This window comes from Stegastes partitus, unplaced genomic scaffold (assembly GCF_000690725.1).
Source record: "Stegastes partitus isolate 25-593 unplaced genomic scaffold, Stegastes_partitus-1.0.2 Scaffold1336, whole genome shotgun sequence".
Lineage (NCBI taxonomy): Eukaryota > Metazoa > Chordata > Actinopteri > Pomacentridae > Stegastes > Stegastes partitus.
In genome coordinates, this window is record NW_007579067.1 from 7,522 (window position 1) to 31,016 (window position 23,495).

The window sequence follows — 23,495 nt, forward strand, 5'->3', positions numbered from 1 at the left end:
AAAGGTGCTCTGTGATGCTGCTCTTATTTGTTTTAGTGTGACAGTAGCTTTCAGCATCAGTCACCGCCTTCAAAATGATCAAACCAGACTTTGAACTAAACTGCAGCGTGATGAAACATTGTTAACGATGACTTTGACAGCTGGTGTATTTTTAAAATCTCTGCATGTGCCCCTGCTCATCTTGAAGATGTTTCTTCTCCAGCTTGAAAGCACAGAAATAGTCAGTCAGCGTGTTGAGAAGCTGGTCTGTCACTCAGACAGGATTCTGTTAACATGCACTGCTGTGTGGCGGCGTGCTGTGTTAATGTTCCAGTTTGATTTTTGTTGATTCCAAAACAAATATCATCTAATTTTGTCTCACCTCACCCTTTAAAAATCACACCGTATCATAAATCACTTCACCTCATGCCACCATCTCACTGTTAAACTCTGCTCATGTCATTTCATTTCATGGTTTTTCCACCTAAGGTCTCTTCATGCTCCTTTCACCCCAACCTGCTTTTATTTCATTTTTATTTAACTCATTTCATCTCCTCTCACTTCACCTCATCGCATTTCCATCATCTGCCACCTCACCTTGTCTAATCTTCATTTATCTGCTGTCACATCAGACCAAAGGGTGTCTTGTGATCTGATGTTGTAGGGTTTAAACGTTAATATTTAAATAATCAGGTTAATTTGTATTATATATAGTTAGGAATGTCCCCGATGTATTTATCTGCCAACACCTGGTTCCAATCCAGTAACATTTTCCTGCATAACACACACTTCAAATACATTAATTTATGCAAATCAATCAAAAGTTTATGCTTGACAGCTGAATAGTGCATTAACAACAAATGTACTTTTCTGTATTCAAGCTGTTCCTTAAAGTTCTGTAGGTGGTTGGGAACCTTGTTGTAAAGCTCCAGTAGAACACTGTCAGAACTGTATTGTGGAGAGAGTCGGTTGACTCCAAGCTTCAAAAGCATGCGTATCAGAAAATGTATTATGGGTTAGCTGTAGTACCTGCTTGTTCCACCAGGTGGAGGCTACCGTTTGATACTGTAACGACCAGTGGAGGCAGTCAGTCGGACTACAGGCAGCTTGTGTTGGTCAGAGAGAATTAACGAGCAATGGGCACCATGACAAGGACTACAGTGAAGCTAAATGACAAATGATGTGTCTGTTGACGTCTGGTAACCGCAGTAGTTAAAGTAATTAACTTAATAGGATTTTAATTGGATTTCATCCTTCATCTTTGAATCACTTTGGCAAATTTGTGTAATAGCTAAAATTTTAGGTTATTAACAAGTTTAAATATTAAGGTTAAATGCATTTGCAACGTAAACCTCATTCCCTTTTTGGGGGAAAGCAGTCGATATCTGTTGTTTAAAATGTGCCATTTAATTAGCAGTGGCTTGACTTAAATCACAATGTAAAATAACAATTGTGTTGATTAATGTGAGCGGAAGAAGTCGGATTTCTGTACACAGCAATTATCTTCACACAGCCGTTAAAAAGGTTTCATGACAGATCTGAGAAGGGGCAATAAGGAGATTCTGCTCATCGCTTCATTTCTGTCACTTCACATCACCTTGAATAACCTCACATGAGACGCCTCGTGTCGTTTTATTAAATCTCACCGCACCTCATCTGTCAGCAGTTTCTCCAGACCTTCCATCATCTCACATAATCTCATGTCACCTCATTTTATTTCATATCATCTAATCTCACCACCACAACGAATCTGTTCTTCCCTCACCTCGTTTGGCCTCTCCTCATCTCGCATCATACCTCTTCTCTAATCTTCACCTTCAGCGCTCAGTCGTTCAATAATTCTGTCACTGAAACTATCCAATTAAGATTAGATGACATGAATCAGGAGGGAGATTAGAAAACGAGTACGTCTGTGTGTGCTGCATAATAGTCTGAAAGTAGACCAACCCTCAAAATGGCAGAAACTGGTACCTGGTGGTCGCTCCTGATTGCTGCATCCACAGAGGAGAGACAGATGGAGAGAATTTCCTGAGATGGAGTAGAGGAACTCTTCATTCAGTCTGCCAGCGGAGAGTAAGAGGCCATTATTGAAACATATGAGGACAGAAACATGCCTGAGCTCATGTTCATGCCGACTTACAGAGTCTGCCTTCATCAGAAATCCTGGCTGTGCGGTCTGTTGACATTCACATCACGTTCCACTGCACATCTCCCAATTTCACAAGAATCCACAGCAGCCATGTTGCTGCCCACACAGCCGTGCAGAGGAAGTCTCAGATTTCCAGGTTTCGCTGCAAAATAAACACGTTTATTTAAAATAAAGTAGATGAGTGCTGTCAGAAGTGCTGCAAACGCCATTTAGCACAGCTAGAGTTAACGAGGTCAGGAGAGAATGAAGGTGAAGACGAGCTGCTGACTCCCGCTGTTAATTAACAGACTGTAACAGCCTGCAAATGGTGTTTTTGCAAAGTCGGATTGAAATAGAAACAAGAAGGAGTTCTAAGATGGTTGCAGCGCTCCTGGTCTGTCCTCCTGTAAGCAGCCGTGTCAACTGAGAAATCTCCGTGTTTTTATTGTCTTTATAAGGAGAATGAATGAGCACTTAGACATGAGTCACCGCTGGAAAATGACAGTCACAGCTCTGGAATCAATAACTCTCAGATATTGTTTGGTCTTCTGTAAGCAGGCGTTTGGGAGTACTCGTTCTGCAGGCAGACAGAGAAGCATCACACCCATTTTTTAATTCGCCAAACTCATCGGTTAGTTGAAGAAATCTGACGGCTGATATTTACACAGGTTTGCTGGTATTGAAGCTTTTTATCGTTCTATTGTTGGTGTACACGGCTGCTACGGTGACTTCCATTATAGATGGTCACCGTTTTTTTCCCCTTGATTTTTAAACAAGTGTTTATTGAGCATCAGCGTTAGCTTCATGAGAGTCAGCTGATCACACTGTCTGATCAGGTGCTGCTTTGTTTGGCTCAGCTGCAGCAGCAGATTGTGTTTACAGCAGGGGAGGGTTCAGGTCATCTCAGGCTGCCGTCACTGCGCAGATACAAACACACAGCATTGATCCCTGACCGGGGGCTCAGGACCCTCCTGTCAAGGCCTCAGAGTGACTGACAGGAGCAGGAGTCACAGATAGTTCTCATTTGTAAAATTATGTTCATATCTGTAGACTTAACTCTTAACGTTCCAGTTTTCTCTCCTGTGTCATGGCAGCTCAGCAGGCTTGAACCCTTCTTAACCAGAGGGGTCATTTTAAGGGGTCACAAGGTTGGAGAAACCCAGCAGTAGAAAACTCTCCTCACAGCTGTTCGTAGTTCACCTGTGAACACGGGATTTATTCTCCCAGTCTGATAAGCTGCACCTGAATTCACCATTCATGTGACCTTTAAGTGAGTTTTTAAAAAAAGTTACATCTCCTGACAAAAAAAGGAGGAAATAATGAATCCAGCATTACAGAATGTTTCTGGGTGGGACAGATCTGTGCTGGGGATTCGCCCAAATAAATACTGCGTATGGAAATACTGCAGCCTGCAACAAAAGTGGGTCAATCTCGACTTTTCATAACTATAACTATAGTGCATCTTCTGCCCTCAACACACTTCCAATAAAGGTTAAAGACAGGAGTCATTTCATCAGCAGCACTCAGACTGAAGGTTTAGTAAATGCAGGAAGAAGGAAGCTCGTATCAGATAGTTGTCATGCTAGTTTCATTCAAGCAGCTGAGGAATGAAGAAAAAAAACAAAAGTGCCAAAAACTGCAGTTCCTCAAGACTCAACTTGAGGCTCCAAAAGTGTCTCAGTTTCCACAGCTGAAATAAACACGTCCACAGCCTGGTAGAAAAAAAAAACTGTTTTAGTTTCTAATCTTATTTCCTCATTCAGGTCAACTGTACAGATGGCAGGTTGTTTTTTCAGCACTCATGTGTTTATATTGTACGAATGCTTAAAGTTATAAAGAATTAAGGGTGTGGCTGCTTTGAATGACATGTGGGTGACAACCAGAGCTTCAAAACCAATTCATATGAATCCTCTGAACCCCAAAACCCACCAGCACATTTTAAAGGCATCTTATCTTTTAAAAAAGACCAAAATGACACCACGTATTGGCCATTGTATTGTTTCTTGAACTACTCACCTGTCGCATGCTGGTCTGTACGGGAAAATGAACCACATCTATGCTTAAAACTGATATTTCAGCAAAATCCCCATGTTTTACATTTAAAAGGTAGCCAAAAACAAACTGTTTGCACCAGAATCTGTAGTCACATGATAACGTCACAGTCACAGGGTTGCTCTGTTTCCATGGAGGGGCAGAACTTTATACTGCAGGAGGCCACAGTGAGGAAAAATGTGACAGGAACAAAAAACCCTAACAAACAAAAAGAGAGCACAGCACGTTAAAGAGTCACATCAGCACTTGGGGCGACCAGCAGTTCTCCTCAGTTTTTCTTGGTCTTTGGCAAACACGCTGCTTCAAGCATCTGGAAGAATTTGCCACAGTTCCTCTGTGGATTCGGTCTGTCTCAGTGTCTTCTGTCTTAATGTCTGAGTCCATGATGTTGGTCTGTCTGGTTCCTCAACCATCTGCTGAGGACTCCTTGTTCTTCTGCTGGCTCAAGTTCTAGTTCTTATAGTGACTCTGGCTGGATGTTCCGGGTCGCTTCCCTGCTGCAGAATGAGTTTGGTTCTGGTCAGGCACAGAAGAATATACACATTTCCAAAGCATAGTAGATATAAATACTGTGAGAGTCCTGCAGAATGCTTTACTCTGAGCTTCCAGTCCCAGAAACCTTCACCTGAACACTTGATGAAGGGTTCTGGTGAAATCAGGCTGCTGTTAGATCATTCCTTTTACTCAGTGGCCCTTGGATTCTTGCTTCTTGACTCAAACAGTTTTATTTTAGAAATGTTTTTTACCCTTTGTTGGGCTGTATTACTAACGTGTCATGTTTGTGTCTGCAGGTCTGTCTGGTAACCCCGTGGATTTAGAGAAACGTCACACGGCGTTCGGAAAGAACTTCATCCCTCCAAAGAAGGCCAAGACGTTCCTGCAGCTGGTGTGGGAGGCCCTGCAGGACGTCACACTAATCATCCTCGAAATCGCTGCTATCATCTCACTGGGCCTGTCCTTCTACCACCCACCAGGGGGCGACAGTGAAGGTCAGTGCACTCACACTGTCAAGCCTACAATTACATTTTATTCTTATTTATTTTTTAGCTCCCAACATTGTTAGATTTTGTATATATATAAAAAAAGGGAAAATCAAACTTCAGTGTTTCTCCATTAGAGTGAAATTCCAAAGATTCAACACGTGGAATTTACATTTACAGAAAATATGATAATTGTGCAGTTACTTGAATCAAGTATAAATTATATTTCTTGTTTATTTTCAACTCTGTAACATATAATCCTAACATTATGTGTTTAGAAACAAAGGGAGCAGCATTTTGACGCTTTAGGGCTGTGATCCCACTAAATATGAGCACATGTAGGATACAAATGTCATGCAGTCTGTGAAGCTGAAGCTGAATAGTGGCTTCGACAGCAGGACAACAGTCCAAAGCAGACCTCAGCATCATCACAAGCTCCTTCAAGAAACACAAGCTGAAGCTGTTGAGCATCACAGTCTGCTGACCCGAAGATCGCTGAAAATCTGTCGACGCCCAACGCTCTGAACATGGACCGTCTCAACTCATCTCAGAACTTGAAGTGATCTGCAAATTCCTAAATCAAGAACAGAAAGACTCCTTGCTGCTACAGAAGGTGTTTGTAAGCTGCCACAGGAGGAGGTAGTGAGTGCTGACTGACAGTTGCTGACTTCTGTGCCTCCTCCTTCACTGAGACGTGACTTTGTATTTGTGCAGATATTCTGTATTTCAGAGTTTAACTTTGAAACTAGTAGCCGGCTGGTTAAAGTGTGCACCACATAACCACAGTGTCCACAGAGCAACTCCCGGCCAGCAGGACTCTGTTGGACCGCCACTCACCACCTCTCTGAGCTTTCTGACAGCACGTCCACCTTGAGGGATGGAGGACTGAGCTGTTTATTAATCTGATGAGTGGAGCTGCTCTCTTTGTGTGAACAAACAGTGCTCAACCTTTCCTCTGAGTTCTGTCGTGGCTTTTCACTAACCTGGTCAGTCAGTTAGTTTGTTCTGTTATTTAGTTCAACGTGTCCTCATTTATTTCCAGCATGCGGCCAGGTTGCCGGTGGCGTGGAGGACGAGGGCGAGGCCCAGGCTGGCTGGATCGAGGGCGCCGCCATCCTGTTCTCCGTCATCATCGTGGTCCTGGTGACAGCCTTCAATGACTGGTCCAAGGAGAAGCAGTTCCGCGGGCTGCAGAGTCGCATCGAGCAGGAACAAAAATTCACAGTCATCCGCAAAGGTCAGGTCATCCAGATCCCTGTGGCCGAGATCGTGGTGGGAGACATCGCTCAGATCAAGTACGGTACGAAATCCACACACCGAACTGAAGCAACAAATCTGTGGCACAAAAACTAGACTCAGATATGACCCAATGTTCCTGCTTTTTTGTTTCTGCCTCCGGAAGATTCATTCTGACTAAACATCAAACAAAAGGATTTAAAGTCTTGAGAGTTTCAGCAGAATCCTTCAGGCTTGAATGAAAATGAATCGCAGCCCTTCAGGTTTCAGCCACAAGTACATCAGTGAGATCATACTGTTGGGTTACAGTTAACTTATTTATGTTTATTCAGGGACGGATCACATTAATCAGCTTCACTGTAAATGTTTCAGTGTTAGCTGACAGATGTTAGATTAGCCACTAGAGTTCCAGCTCATCCCAAAGGTGCTGCTGTTGTTTGACATATCATTATACGCTAAGACTTCCTTTTACTGGAACTGAGGGCCCTGGACCAGACCAGGACATCACATCCTGACCAAGAGTACACTGAAACATGTGGCTGTGTGGGATGAGGCTCATGGGAAATCTTCACACACACTCAGAAAGTGATGCAAAAGAGGATAAAATAACAATACGCTAAGTGCTGCTCACAGGAAATCACTGGATTTATTGTTTCTCTCTCTATAATTTAATATAGTGAGATCTTGACTGTACTCAAATTGTGAATTGGTACTAAATGAATACAGCTAAAAAAAAAAAAAAAGAGTTTGACATGTGCAGCCTTCGGTCAGAAACATTGCTGAACAAAAACATTCTGTGACTTCTGGATCTGTTTTATGCTTTTGACTCAGTAACAGGCTGAGTTTAACCCTCTGAACTCCAGCACTTTCTGAGTCTTTCTTGTTGCTCAATTTTTTGTCCTATTTTAGCTCAAGAGAACGTGGGTTTAACGTAATGTTTTGGTCTTCATCAGGTTTAGAAATGACTGGAGCAAAAATCAGTGAATACTGAAGATGTATTGAGAGATTAATGAAATACAGATGCAGTATAAGATCCTCCTCACATCCAGAGACCCTCTGACCTCTGACCTCTGACCTGCAGGAGACCTGCTGCCTGCTGATGGGATCCTGATCCAAGGCAACGACCTCAAGATCGATGAGAGCTCTCTGACTGGAGAATCCGACCAGGTTCGGAAGTCAGCAGAGAAGGATCCAATGCTGTTGTCTGGTGAGCGCCAGTGCACGGTCACATGACCTGGACCAATACTCAGACTGCAAGCACACAGGAAAGGGAATAATCAGGGTTGTAGCATCAGAGTTTAACTTAAACACAAGCTCACATCACACATTTCTAAATGATGCAATGTTAGGTAGGGATGCAAATCGTAAACAATGTTCTTAATTGGTTCAATTATTTATGGGAATTAATTGACTAATGATGAGTCAATGGCATCCCTACTTCCAAGAGGTAATGTTGGTCATCCTAAGACTGATCCTAGTGGAAGCCTTCCCTCAAAAATTTGACTAATTAGATGATAATTGATATGTAAGTGATTTAAAATGAAAAGAAACAGCAGTAACAGCGTTTGAATGTTTCCTCAGGGACCCACGTGATGGAGGGATCCGGCAAGATGGTGGTGTCAGCTGTTGGCCTCAACTCTCAGACCGGCATCATCTTTACTCTGCTGGGCGCCGGCGAGAACGATGAAGAGAAGAAGGTCAAGAAAAGTAAGACATGAGGCGAAGCCTGCCGCACACATCTCAAAAAACCCAGCTCACATTGAAGTGTCGAAGGTTATACAAGGACAGTAAGTCTGTGAAGTGTTGGGAGGAAAGTTTGACCGGGTCAGCCTCTGAATATTTCTACTGTTTGAACAGTGCAGATCGGAAATATTTGCACATTCTTATCAGCTGGTGTTGATTCGAAGTTCCTCCTGTCGTAGTTGCCGACTCTGTCGGCAGGTAGAGTTCATCCAGTCTGGGCTGAAAACAGCAGAGCTGTTTGAAGGGTCTAATCAGTCTGTTAGCTTTATTTCACTTCAATCTTAACACAGAAACATCATCAGTGAATAAATGAGACCAAAGATGAGTTCACCTGCAGGGATGGAGTTTTTCTACCCTGTGACTGTGTCTGTAAACATGACTGAAGTATCTGACTGAGAGTGACGTACAACAGCAACGAGTTCACAAGTCACTGGACCCTCTCCAGACACGTGTCATTTGTTGTGAGCTGCTAACGTTAGCATGGCCAGCTAACTAGCTCAACTACAGGTGCAGTCAAGGCAGAATCTCAGGGAAATCCATCTGATCATAAATTCTTTGCAAACTAGCTCTTTCCTCCAGAACAAAAACAATCCTTCATTTCTGCATCCACGACATGAGTTATGAACTGGTGACGTTCTCACTGTGGGATAACCTGGGAGCTTTAATGTTAGTCTGTTTGGCATCACATTACATGACTCTGAGTCAGTGGTGGAAAAAGTATTCAGATTCTTTACTTGAGTAAAAGTATCAATAGTGCAAAGTAAAATCGCTGCTTGAAAAATCGGACTTCAGTAAAAGTACGTGACTGCAGTAAAAGTCCTGGTTTATTCCTCTGACTGATATAATATTAGATTATTAAAAGGGAAGCATCAGCGTGTCAGCAGCAGGTTACTGTTGTAGCTGCTGCAGTTTCAGCTCCTTTATATCCCCTTTTATTCACAGGGACAGAAGATAAATCTGAGGCTCCAAACAGGATTTATGGCAGAGGAAAGAAGAAAACACTAAGTTCTGACCCACGAATCTGTTTTCAGTTTTTCTCTACTCTGTGATTTTGGCTGAGATGTTCTATCATTGGAACATTTATTAAAATAAAACCATGTGAGACGTTTAGAGGGAAAAAATGTCTATTTGGTGGAGCTGCTAACAAGTCATAGACATCTGAAATGTGAGCCGACTACACAATGGTGTGTGGAAGAAAAAAAAAGACGAGAAACCACTGCTTTAATGTGTAACACTGTGCTGTAGTTTGTTATGTGGTCGTAGTTTGTAAGCTTGTCATTTTATTCATCGTGTAAAAGCTGTCAGATAAATGTAGTGGAGTAGAAAGTACAAGATTTCAGGCAGAAGAAAGTAGTGTAACATGGAAATATGTTATACCTCAGAACTGTAATCAAGTAGAGTACTTGAGTAATTGTACTTAGTTACTTTCCACCGCTGCTCAGAGTCTTTATTAAGCATCATTAGATGTTTGTTCTGAGGTTCTCACTTCCAAGAGAGACAAGTGGAGACTGTGTCCAACCACCTCTGGAGTTCATGTTCAGCTGCTCAGTGGATCAGGTGAATCAGATTATTAGGTGTTAGGAGGAAGCTTGACAAGCAGTAATCATTTCTGTCTTCTGTTGTTTGCTACCAAGTGAACAGAATCAGTCAGTCAACACACTGAGCTGTGCTTCAACACAGACCATAATATTCCACACATGTACGAAAGCGTCTGTTTGCTCGGTCTCCTAAAACAACGCTCCATCGTGGTCTCATTTATTCGTGGTGGACTGTGGCCACTGTGCTGAGGAACTGATTTGATGTAACGCTGAGTAAAAATGCCAAACGTACCTGATTCTGTTTGCACACAGTTGCTTTTTGAAGAGGAACCCTTCAAAAGCCAAAGTCCAGATGATCCTCGTACTATCTCAGAGCAGATTGATGTAAACCAACAGGCTTCTGCAGTCGGTCTCTATTGCTTTTGATTTGCTTGTGATCATGCTAACCCCCTTTTACTCATGTCTTTTTTTCTTTAGTTTGTTTTCGTCTGATCATTTGTTTTACTGGCTAAAGTTTGTCAGGCATTCATTGTGAACTGGCCGAATGTACCAGCTCAGCGGAGAGAGACGCTCAGGGTCACGTTTCGGCCTCCAGTCCCCGATTTAAAGACAAAAACCAGCAGAATTGAATTCCTAATGAGGAGAACCACAAGACGAATTTTCAGGTTCACCTGAAAAGAAACTGAAGAACAAAGCATTCACACGAGCATCTCATACACTATTATTTGTGAACGCCTTCATTGACACAATACATCTCAGAGCTAGAAGTTTAATCTAAACCTCCTCGTAACCATCAGAAGAAGCCCAGAACCTCAAGAAGTCACTGAAGAAATGGACAAAATGTTCTCGCTTTTCAAAATATGTCCTCGTTCTCTGGTGTTTCTGGATGTTTAAAAGGTGATCCTGAGAGTTTTTTCTCGCCTTTGGTCGACATTTCACCAACGTTTGAGGCCTCTGACATCCGTGGAATTTGATGCGTAGCAAGTTTGGCAAGATGAGGTTCCTTTTAAAGGGCCAATAATTGAAAAATATTTCCTCTGCTAGAACCATTAAATCGTTTGGATCTGCTTTAACCTACTTTGTCTGTGTTCTCACCAAATTTCATGGCTGTGACGGTTCAATTTCTGGAAGTATTGAACCTTAAAATGGCTTGGTTTAAAATGGAAATTAAAAAAAAAAAAGTCCAGGTCTGAAAACATTTGAAATTCTTAGAATTCAGCCAAAGTATTTTGCAGACTTTAGTTTTGGGCTCCAAACAAGTAAACTTTGAATAAATCTTAATCAGAAATCCCTGATCGGTACAGGAATGTCAGATTAAATTGCTGCTTTGTGCTCTAAAGATCACAGGTAGCTGCACCAACAGTAATCTGTAACCGGGATACTCATATTTACCAGGTAAACGAGGACATGAATAAGCAGATTTCTCTGCCTTCTGTGTAAACGCCGTATTCCAGATTTGATCAAAACCAGCATGTTACTGGTGTGCATGTAAACACACCTATGAAAGTCTTACATGATTCTTTCAATCAGTGAGAAACAGAAATGATCAATCTCATTATTGAAAACTGTAGACACACATCAATCTATATTTCAGTCTTTAAACAGCACAAAACATTAAAACAGAAATGAACCCAACAGGTGAAGCCTGAGCGGCTCATTCCAGCGCTCAGTCCATCACTAACAATTCTGATGTTAATAATAACAGTCGAGTCTGTTCAAAGTTGGTTCTCCGCAGCAGGAAGTGATGCGTCTCTCTCCTCTGATTCGTCCATTCCTGCCCACGGCACACACACGACACACACACACCTGTGGGTTTCTATCAGTTTGAACTTTGTGTTCTCCCTCAGTTTGAGTTGATCTTATTTTTCCTTTGAGCCATCTTATCAGCATTCCGCCCTCTCTCTCTGTCCGAACAGGTAAAAAACAAGGACCCCCTGAAAATCGCAACAAAGGTAACCCCTCCATTCATCCATCTGTCCTTCTCTGTCCCCCCATCCTCCCTGTTCCTCACCCCCTCCTCACCCTCCACCCAGCAGCAGGAGGGGAGTGTCCAGTCCATCCCTGTCTCTCTCTGCTGTTAAAGGGGGACGTTCTCTCGCCTTGCTTTACCTGTCAAAGGGTGCAACTCTCAACTTTCTAGTGTTCGACAGCCAATCACAGCGTCCTCAGTCGCCATGGTAACTGCCACGATGCCTCAGTCCTGTGGGTGCAGTAGGACATTTCACATAAATTACATTTTTTCAATAAATTGCTGTCGCTCAAAGAATGATTTAATTTTATAGAACAATAATCTAATTTGCGCTCAATGCATGTATTTGTGTGTTTGCTGTTGTCACACAGTACAAACCTCTCATTTGCTCTCCAAGCTAATTGGCTGACTTGACGAGTGCCAGCTGCACAGTTGAAGAATACAAATCCTACAAGTTCCACTAAAAAAAATACACGTTAACTAGACTGCATTTAGTTTTAAGAGTTGAGATGGTTTAGAGCTCCAATACTGATCTGATTAACTGTGAACTAGTAACTAAAGCATTCACTGACCTTGTTGATCTCCTGTAATGGTTGTGAGTGATTCATCAAAAAACAATTGCAGTTTACAACAACAGTCATCAGTTGTTGGCTGGTAGTATTTAATGAGTCAACTGTCTGTATGAATGTTATAGTCAATATTTATAGTTTTATAACTTTTGCACTTGTGTTACTGGGTTAAAAATCAGAGACATTAAACTGAGCTTCAGAACGGTCAAGATAAGAATGAAACATCCAAATATTTTAAATCACACACGTGCATAGTTATGATGAATCGGGCAAAAGTTTGACCAAGATAACGAGGTTTCCATCTGGTAAAATGCACTTTACCTTCCAATTTCTTAATTTGTTAAAGTTGATCTAATCTAAATAAAATGAATTTATTTAGTGAGAATTATTTATCCACAAGACAAAGTTAATGTTAAACTTCATTTTCTGTCGTCAAAATGTCCTGCTTCATGCTCAGAACTGAGACACAAGCCAGTCCCTCTGACCCACCGGGCCGACCTCTGGGGTGTCCTTATTTAATGGATCTGGTGACGCCATCGCTCCAACCTCCAAAACCAGCCAACCGTCCTCCGTGTCCCGTGTGATCCGACACATGTCCAGCTTCCTCCACAAGCTGTCTCAACACACACACATGCACACGCGGCGCTCCCCTCCTCCCGACCTCCCGCCGTCGAGGCATCTGCTGCAGACAGAATGCTTCTTGATGTACACAGAAACACACGCACGGCTCTTGGAAGCTCATCACACTTTTGCACACAGAAATAATTCTCAGAGCTGCAGTCACAGGCGACCTCGGCTGAAACACACATCGTCACAGACCTTCAGCCAGCGTCAGAGCTCAGTCACTCAGCTTTTTGGCCTCTTTTAGCTCCAAGTCGCTCATGTTTCCAGCAGATGTTTAAACACGATGAGGATTCTTTGTCTGCTGGATGTAGAAGAAGAACACTTCTGCGCTTAACCTTTAGAACTGTACGTTTAAAATTCTTTTGCCCTCTAGTGACCAAAAAATCAGTTAATGCAACTCCAAATTAAAGTCCAACAGTTGGTGTTAAATATCCACCCATCCATCCATCATCTCTACACCACTTAATCCTCACTAGGGTCATGGGGGGCTGGAGTCTATCCCAGCTGACTCAGGGTGAAGGCAGGTTCACCTGGACAGGTAACCAGTCTATCACAGGGCTACACTTAGAGACAGACAACCAAGCACACTCACATTCACACCTATGGACAATTTAGAATCACCAATTAACCTCAACATGTTTCTGGACTGTGGGAGGAAGCTGGAGAACCCAGAGAGAACCCACACTGCACAGGGAGAACATGGAGACTCCACGCAGAAAGATCCCGGTGCCCCCACCGGGACGTGAACCGGCGACCTTCTTGCTGCGAGGCAACGGTGCTAACCACTGAGCCACCTTGCAGCCCAGTGTTAAATATAAATTCTATAATTCTAGTTTGCTGCTTTTTCAATCAGTACCTGCTGATTGATAGTAAACGCAAACATCTGTCAGTGTTTTACCCTTTGAACCCCGAGTAGTTTCCACCTAGTTATCTGTCCCTGTCCGCTCATTTTTCCTGCAATATAAAGTCCTGCAGCAACACTGACTAGAAGCAGACAGAACTCAGAAATGTCTTCTGTGCAGGACGACACAGTTAGAATCATAAAAACAATCCACAGGCCCGTTATTCTCCAAGTGTCCACAGGCGTTACATACACACTCAACATATTTTACTTCTTATATTTTACTTTTTTTTGGGTCACTAAGATGTTGGTTACAGCTGAGTAGCTACTCGTGTGCATCAGGAAGTGCTGAATTTTTAGTGTAGTTTTTTTCTTTAACAGAATCTGGTTCAAGCAAACTATTCATTTTGTGGAATATTTAAGCGAACCCAGTGCAGACGTAGGAGTGGAAGAAAATCGTTGAAAACATTCCCCCGTCCGTGACTGCAGCGCTCAGAGCCGTGATGCTGAGGCTGTCGGTGTGTGTGGGAGTTGCACCCTGACAGTATTAGTGGGCTGTGGGCTGTCGTCTGTTCTGTTCGTGTGTCCTCGGTTTCTTTTCTTTTCGCCTTTGACTCCTGTCATTTCTCTCACTGTTGCCTCCTTGCAGGGTGTTGCTCAGGACTTCATGTTGTCTCGTACTCACTGTTTGACTCTCTTCCTCCTCTCTGTTCCTCTGTCTTGCTGAAGTCTCCTGCAGCCTCCACAGCTCTGCAGCCTCAACTACCTCCTCCTGTCTCTCTGTCGTGGTTCTGCATCGCTGTCGTTTTCCGTTCTTTGGGGTGATCCTTTGCGTTCATCTTCTGTTTGTTGACTTGCTTTCTTTTTTGACTGTCAGACACCCCCTCCCCTCTGCCCGCCGTGCGTTCTCCCATGGTTCAGTGCTGCGCCTGTTTCCAGTTCTGTGGTTGGTCAGTGGGTCTCAGTCCTGTTCGTGTGAAGCTGTGTCAGTTAGTTCTATGTTGTGGCTTGTCTCCAGAGTGGACCATGTGCATAAAGCTCAGCAGCTTCCTGGTTTGACTCATCCCCACGTCCACAATGTTAACTGTCACGTTGAGCTGTGGAGAGACGACTTCCGTGTGGGGAGTTTCTCGTTTTCATCCTGAGGAAACTCCGAGCGAGGCGATGGCACTGACAGCGGAGGGGATAGAAACACATTATTACACAGATAAACATAGACGCTGTACGTTTGCATCTACAAGTCTTTGAAGTTCCGTTCCCAAACTTGCTGCGGATTTAGTTTTTTTTTACAAAAATATCAATCGTGAGTTGGGAGGAAGTTTATTTGTCTCTGAGCCTCATGCAAGAACTTTTACTCGTCGCACTGTTGTGGCCACATTTCTCAGTTGGTCTTCAACAGAATGTCAACATCAAAAATCAGATAAAAAGAAAAAAAGTATAATTCCTTTACGTATTTATTTTACAAATATAGAAAAAATGGAATCAACATTTTTCCAAGTGTCCACTGGTAAAATGGTGACGACATATTTTAGATGGATTAACTCCAGCTTTAACTGGCCTGAATGCTTGTCTCCTCTCTGGTCTGTTTAAACACAGCTGCAGTTCAACTAAAACATCTCTGTGTTTACTGACCAGTTCTTTTTATTCTTTTAAGAATGGTTTTAGTTGGTTCTTGCTTGAGGCCCAGTCAGTCACTTTGCTTTAGTACATTTTCATTGTAGCTTAACTCTAAAACTCACTGCAGAAGTGACACAACAGTGGACTGTATGGTTTCACTTCATTTTCCACTTCCTATTATTATTATTATTATTGACTTAATTTGACTTTTGTTGCTTCCAGTAAAGGTTTCTTTAACTTTAAGTTCAAAATAGGAACAGACTTGCTTATTCCACGCTGGTAGATGATAGAACCAGGACAGTAGGAGCAGGACTCGAGGACTTTACGTAAGCGGGCCAGACTTCTCCGTGTTTTGTACAATCTTGTGACTGGTCATCCAGGAATCTTGCGTGCTTTATGTCCATGATCTGTCGGTGTTGTTGGTTCCAGATGTGATGTTGATACTGTTCCCAGCAGGGACTCTCCAACAGGCTTTAAAATAAGAATATACAGTCAGCTGGCGGACGATTTATTGTGCATTAATTCAACAGCCCACCGCAACATTTCCAGTATTTAATGTTAATTACTGCACAAGGAATTGATGGAATCTGGAGGTAAAATCCTCCCAGTTTCAGTCATTGTTGTCAGCCCAGTTGTTCATGAGGACAACCAGAAGATCAAACCTCAGTTTGTCAGATTAGTGCAGATCTGTTCTGTTTCCACCTGCTCACATTTCGTTTGGTATGGAAATATGATAAACGGCAGTGGATGGAGCGAGTGCGGCTGAATTCACTGTAAGCACAGATCAAACAGATCAGACAGCTCCACATACAGTACTACAGTCCAAACAGGATCACAGCTGATGAAGTGAAATGCAAATACGCAGTTTGTTTATGCAAATGAGCAGCAGAGCCGCCGAGCAGGACGCGGAACTAGACGCCATGTCAGACTTCAGAACTCAGCCTCGTTCCAAACTCTGATCTCTGATGTGAAACAAACTCTGTGTGTGTGTGTGTGTGTGTGTGTGTTGTGTGCGTGTGTGTGTGTGTGCGCGCGTGTGTGTCCGTGTGTGTGTGTGTTGTGTGCGTGTGTGCGTGCGTGTGCGTGTGTTTGATTGACAGCCGTGTGGTAAATCCTCTCTGTTGTATTTGCTGTATTCTCTGTTCTGTCTGCTGCTCTTCATTATGAACTGCTGCTCCCAACTCGTCTGTGACACTCTCTGAAAGCTACCTGGACCTTTTCATGAATGTTCTGTGATCATAAACTGATGAAACGCTGCTCTCTGCATTCAGCCAAAGGGTCACCATGTAATGATTAAGAGTCAGAGGCTTTGTCTGACCTCTGAGCAAACACGTCCAGTCGTTTTCAGCTTTCCCTCCGACTGAATCTGTAACATTTTCTCTGCCTCTCTTCCTTCATCCCCAAACTGCTCCCGAACCCCGCTCCCACCTTCTTGTTTTGTGATTTATTATTATACATTGATTTAATTCATTCACCAAAAACTTTCCTCTTCTCCATCGTCATTCCTGAACTACAACCATCTCCTTCATCATCCCTCCTCTACCTCATCCCTCTTTGTTCACCACACCGGTCCTTCCTTCTCCTGTCTCATTGACCCCTTGAAACCTGCCTACTCCTCCTTTTACCTCCCAACCCTCCCTTCCAAAACCAGCCAAGACCCAGGACGGCATCGCTCTGGAGATCCAGCCGCTGAAGAGTGAGGAGGCCGCCGAGTCGGAGGAGAAGGAGGAGGCCAAACCTAAGGCGAAGGTCAACCAGGCCCTCGTGACCAAGAAGGAGAAGTCTGTGCTGCAGGGCAAACTGACCAGACTGGCTGTACAGATCGGCAAGGCTGGTGAGCAGCAACATCACACACACTCTCAGAGAGAGTTCACCTTAATGTTGGTAAAGCTTCATTCAGTCACACCTTATTTCTATTAATTGAGCTAAACAAGTGTTAGGTAATGAGCTGTAGACGCTGTTTGGTTTTTTTTTAGCTTTGTACAAGCTAGCCATTCCCCCTCAAAGCTAGGCTAACCTGTCTTGGTGTTTCACACAAATATAAATGAACTTGAGCCATCAACAGCCACAGACTGATGACAACTCCACAGACTATGACGGTCAAAGTTCAAGGTGCATATTATGACCAAGTAGTCTGTCCCAGTATGATACTTAATGAAACTGGACAGATTTGGCATCATATGTACTGAAAGTAAAAAGAAAAAGTGTGTGATTTTGAGCTCAGCCTAACAGTCATACCAACAAGCACTCTGAGGAATAAAAATGTTAACACATCTGACAACATCTATGAACAAGAGAACCAAAGGTCTCCAACTTCAGCTGTAAAAAATGTGATAATTAATTAACTAAAAAGTACCACAAGTCACTGATCTAATTAGCTGATCAGTTGAAAATGTGACCCTGCTCTCGAGATGACCACAGCCTCTTTCATCTTTCTGTAACCAGAGCTCTGTGTTAACTTTATCTGAACCGAGATAACCACAAGATGGATCGGTGATTGTAGTTCTAACACGATTCAGCATGTAAATCAGACAGCTGGGGAGTTCTAGAAAGCAGGGTTTCTCTTTCTTTTGACTGAGCTAAGCTAATAAACTTCAGAACAGCCTCTTTACTGGCTGCACAGAGATGAAAGTGATCTTCTCATCTGACTCTGGGAAGCAGAGACGTTTCCAGAAATGTGGGACTGTTCCTTTAAAAGCAGATCAGGCACTGAGGGGACGCTGAGAGGCTGAGGGTCAAAATGCACTCAGTTTTATTGGATGGATGTTTTATTGGGAACATGATTTATCCCGGAATTGAAGGTATTTTCTGTGTCATTTCAATTGACCTTAATACACTGAGGGGCTTTCAGGACAGATTGGAGGGCGGGAGGGGGGCACCAGCATCAGACCTGCTTCAGTAAAAATTACTGGACAGAAATAGAATTTGGGCCAAAACACTTTGACCGGAGGTGACTGAGAGGAGAGATGAAGTAGAAAAACACAAGCAGTGGATTGAACATTTCACCTGTTTTCACCTGTTTTCACCTGTTTTCACCTGTTTTCACCTGTCTCACACACACAGAATGTCGTCTGACCTACAGACAAAACATCACTTATTTTTACTGCAGTCTGACGTGTGATGGCTACTTATCAATTCTTCTACCTGTGGTTTGCATCCAGACCTCACTGATTTGCTAAAATACAAACCGTAATCCTTTATAACTGTAGTTTAAGCATTTTTCTTCTCTGAATTCAGTTCCTGTTCTAAGCCTGATATGTTCAGGTGTTGCCAGTCAGCAGGTGGTGAAACCAGACATTAAAGGCTAAATGCATTTTAGAACATGAACGTTTATGCTTTTAACAAAGATCATAATCAAACCAGAGACATTCTGATTACATGGTGTGCTTCTCTAACTGTGAAGCCACCAACTCTGACTGCCGGCGTTACTTCAGCAAACTGCTCACAATAACTGGACATTTAGAAGAGCCTCCACAACAAAACAAGCTAAGGTGTCGTTCATAGGGTCATTTTTAGGAAAACGTATGGAAACCAGTGGCCTCTTGAAGTTTGGCCATTCCAATGAAACGTTTATGGATAACATTTAGAATGACTACAACGTCTTCTGCTATTATATTCTCTGTATGTACAATATAGGAATGCAAAATTTAAATAATTTCCTTACCCAGTAGTCAGCAACATTATCAATCAGTTATTATCATTAGTGTGATTAGGTACAGTAGACAGTATTCCCGATGTGTGGGGCAAGTACGTGGGTTTATATGTGCGTGTTTTGTTTTTGTTTGTTTTATGTTTTTAAATTGGAAAGCACTTTGAGCTACATTTTTGTATGAAAAGTGCTCTATAAATAAAGATATTATTACTATTATTAAATTAGTAAAATTACACCAACCACTCAGCAGTAGCAACATAAGCCCAGCTTATTTTGAGAATGTACACGCTGCTCAGACGTCATTAACCACCACAGACGTCTCTGGTATGGTGGCCTGTTTCTGCCCAAAGCCCCACAACGCGCTCTTCTTGCCAACATGAACTGAGCGCAGTCTGAGTGTTCGCCTGGTCGATACAGTATAAAACAGTGAGAGACTCCACCTGGTGGAACAACCTGGTACTACAGCTGATCTACAACACATTCTCTGACATGCACGTCCTTCATCTTCTGGCTTATGAGTTAAAATATTTTTCCTCTGTTAAACTGTTAATGGAAAGTAACCAGTAATCATTAACATTACTTGAGTTGAGTGGGACTTTGTGTTTGTTTCAACCAGGTCTGATCATGTCGGCTCTGACCGTCATCATCCTCATCCTCTACTTTGTGATTGACACCTTCGGGATCCAGGGTCGGACCTGGCTGGCCGAGTGCACCCCCATATACATCCAGTATTTTGTCAAGTTCCTCATCATCGGCGTGACGGTGCTGGTGGTGGCTGTTCCTGAGGGGCTGCCGCTCGCCGTCACCATCTCTCTGGCCTACTCTGTCAAGGTGAGCAGGAACAGCAAGTGAAGGGGATTATGACAAATGTGACACTAATGGTCGCCCTCAGAGTTGTGTCATAGTTGTTTTGATAAGTTTGATGAGCAGCGTCGTTCTGCATCTTTTAGAAAATGATGAAAGACAACAACCTGGTGCGTCACCTGGACGCCTGTGAGACCATGGGCAACGCCACGGCTATCTGCTCCGACAAGACGGGTACTCTGACCATGAACCGCATGACGGTGGTGCAGGCCTACATCGGCGATACACACTACAAGACCGTGCCTGAACCTGACGCCATCAAAGCCGAGACTCTGGAAACGATGGTCAACAGCATCTCCATCAACTCTGCATACACCACCAAGATCCTGGTGAGACCTTCACTGTCCAGCTGCACCAAAGAACAACATGAACACAGACGCTAATCCGAGCCCAACCTCAGTTGATTTTTTATATGTAGTAACTTTATTACATTCAATTAAGCCATACAACATGTTTTTTTCCATCATTTCTGAGCCTCATAACTTCATAAGAACAGGAAACAGACACATCAAATTTTCAGAACTGAAAAGCACCTTTGAGTTCTGTTAAAATCAGCTTTGCATCCACTCCAAGACTTAATCTGTTATTTGTTCATTATTTCTTAAACCAGCTTTGAGTATCAGTATAATGGTACATATCATAGTTTCAACAGTAAACTCACCAGTTTCATGTCTGCGTCACAGAAAAAAGACCCTCAAGATAAAACACATTGAAGAATTAACAACCGCACAAAATGTCCTTTTTTCAATAAAGAAGCTTCACTTGAAGGTTAGAAACTGTTCTTCACAAAGACAGAGATCGCAGAGTAGAAACACACTTTTGCTTTTGTTACTTTTTAGGACATGGTGTTGATTCCCTGGAGGATTAACTTAACTGAAACCTCAGCTTAAACCACTGAGAGCAACCCAAACAAATAAAGAGTAAATCAAAAGTTATGTTGTTCTGACATAAACTCGTTCAGAGCACAGATAGTTGATTTACTGTTTGTACAGTATGTTTCACTTTTACTAAAGGAAAAAGGGCTTGACTGGGGTTACCAGAGTGCATACTGACCTAAATGTACCATAGCACAGAGCAGCTCCAAAAAACTGTTATTGGACGATAAAAAATACCTTCAGTCAAAAAAGGAGAAGCCTACTGCCCTGCCTGAAAACAGGTTGTTTACCCTCAGCAGGTTTGGGTATTTTAGGTAACTGGAAGCAGCTTATACATTTAACACTGTGCCTACACAAGAGCAGCAGCATCAACACGAGACATTTTCAGAGTCAGGACTGAGTTCAGGTGACGCACATCATGGCTGCCACCCACCATCCCAACATGCTGCAGTTTGGCACATAATACAGTAGAAAGTAGACCTGGAGCTGTCTCTTTTAAACGTCCAGGTTTAAAGGGTCCTGCTTACTCATGTGTACACCAAATTAAGGGCAAAACAAAGTCAGTGTTCTCAGTATGATTGATTAAAGTAGGATTGCATGTGTTCTCTCTGACTGAATTAACATGAATCTTATAAAACTCTAAATGATCCTAACAGCTTGAATAAGAGCTTTTCACTGAGTGTGTCTGAGAGTTTACTGAGTTTAGTGTAAAAAGAAACGTTCACTTCTCCAAAAACCAGAGACATAAGTAAAGTTACTTTTTACATCACATCCAAACTTTGTGTGCCCTCAGCCTCCGGAGAAAGAAGGCGGCCTGCCTCGCCACGTGGGCAACAAGACGGAGTGCGCTCTGCTGGGCCTGGTGCTCGAGCTGAAGAGGGACTACCAGCCAATCAGAGACGAGGTGCCCGAAGAGAAGTTCTACAAGGTTTACACATTCAACTCCTCCCGCAAATCCATGAGCACGGTGCTGAAGAACGCTGACGGCGGCTACCGCATGTACAGCAAAGGAGCGTCAGAGATCGTCCTGAGGAAGTAAGAAAAGAGACACAGTAAGCTCATTGTGCGAGCTAATCCCTCATTCATCCGTCTGAGGGGAGCCGGGCTGTTTGGATGGAGGGACAATGGATGCTGTTTCTTACCTGTTTGTTAATGCCTCATAATCTCCCCCCGCCTCCCAGATGCTCTCGTATCCTGGACGCCCAGGGTCAGCCTCGCATCTTCAAGCCCAAGGACCGCGACGAGATGGTGCGTAAGGTGATCGAGCCGATGGCCTGCGACGGGCTGAGGACCATCTGCGTTGCCTACAGGGACTTTCCTGCCGAAGCCGGAGAGCCGGGGTGGGACAGCGAGAACGACATCCTCAACGAACTGACCTGCATCGCCGTGGTGGGAATCGAGGACCCCGTCAGACCAGAGGTACAGTCAGAGCTCCAGTAGTGAACCCCTGATCTCAGGGTCATTCCACACCGTGCTTTATCACTGTCAGCTGTCAGTGAGGAGATTTCTGATTCATTTCAGAGAAACATTACTGATGCGACAGTTTGTCTAAATCCTATCTGTCATCTCAGACTACTTTGTTGATTCTTCTTCAGTTCTGAGGGTTTTTTGTTCCTGTCGAGTAAAATGTATTTATTAGGCACATTTAAAACAACATCAGTTAAACCAAAGAGCTGTACAGTTTAAAGTAGCCACCTGTACAACACAAACACTAAAAGACAAATCTGAATAAAAGCACAATAAAAACAAACACATTTTTCCTCACTGCAGGCTTTTTTTTTACTGCAGTATAAAGTCCTGCAGCTGTATGGAAACAGAACAACCATGAAGAAGGAGAGAGAACTCAGAGATGTATCTGAATGCTGTTAATTATTAAAAAGTATAACAGCAGTATAACAAAGTTTTGAAGCTGTAAATCATAAAAACAAAAACAACGCATTAGTTTTGTGGTTATTCACTGAACAAAAAATGAAAACAAAAAAAGTCAAGTTATTCAGAGGAAAACAGTCTAAAGTTTTGCTGTGACCCAGTGATGGAGGAAACCTGTGGTTTTATCAAACACCTGGAGGAGATAAGCAGCTCCCACTGAAAGGTAACATAAACCTTTAGAAATAACTCCGATTGCTTATCTGCCTTCATGTCCAGTCACTGTGTTTACCAGCCTGAACTATACATGAACCGACTGTGTTTGTATGGCACAGTTACAAAGTGCTCGACAGTAAAAACAAAGAGCAGCAATAAAATCTACAGCATCAATGCAAAACAAGATAATTTAACGTGATTAAAACACATTTCAAAAATCACTGAAAGTCTTCGAGCATCAATAGAAACTACAGTTTGCTATGACACAGATTTAAGGGATTTCTGCTGTGTCTGTAAAAAAATCTATAAACTGTGAAAACGTGCAGACTGAGAGACAGTCCAGCTGTTCCTACCTGCTGTCCTTAACCTCCCTTTAGCTGCTTCCAGCTGCCTCTCCATCCTCTCTCCAACTACTCTGTATGCTTTGTGTGTTTTTGTGTTTCAACACCATGAATGCATGAATGGGAATAATGGTGCACACTTTCAGAAGGTCGCTCCTCAAACATTGGCACTGTTGCGCTCAGTTGTTCATGCGTAAAATGACAGAGATAGCTTTGTTCCTTTGCCGAGCAGCAGTAAGAGCTTCTGCTACCTGCAGTGTTACATCGAATCTGTTCCCATATTGAAATGAAAACCATTTAAACTTCAGTCTTGTATCTGCAGATCTGCTTGATAATGAGGGTTTGGTGTCTGCAGCTTGTTTTTTTTCTGGTACAAAAATGAGTTTGGCTGAAAGAACGTGTAAG

The 23,495-nt window shown here is 42.9% G+C and overlaps 1 protein-coding gene across 1 annotated transcript in view; it reads left to right on the plus strand.

Moving 5' to 3' along the window:
- Window positions 1–4,950: 4,950 nt before the first annotated feature.
- LOC103369831 (plasma membrane calcium-transporting ATPase 1-like) overlaps window positions 4,951–23,495 on the plus strand; it is a gene marked incomplete at its 5' end in the record, with an annotated part of 49,169 nt that continues 30,624 nt past the window's right edge. The window contains 10 exons of the mRNA XM_008298657.1: window positions 4,951–5,148; window positions 6,182–6,439; window positions 7,457–7,582; window positions 7,957–8,082; window positions 11,573–11,608; window positions 16,928–17,110; window positions 19,545–19,759; window positions 19,879–20,121; window positions 21,461–21,702; window positions 21,849–22,086. Coding sequence (XP_008296879.1) covers window positions 4,951–5,148; window positions 6,182–6,439; window positions 7,457–7,582; window positions 7,957–8,082; window positions 11,573–11,608; window positions 16,928–17,110; window positions 19,545–19,759; window positions 19,879–20,121; window positions 21,461–21,702; window positions 21,849–22,086 — 1,865 coding nt within the window. The remainder of the gene's footprint in view (window positions 5,149–6,181; window positions 6,440–7,456; window positions 7,583–7,956; window positions 8,083–11,572; window positions 11,609–16,927; window positions 17,111–19,544; window positions 19,760–19,878; window positions 20,122–21,460; window positions 21,703–21,848; window positions 22,087–23,495) is intronic.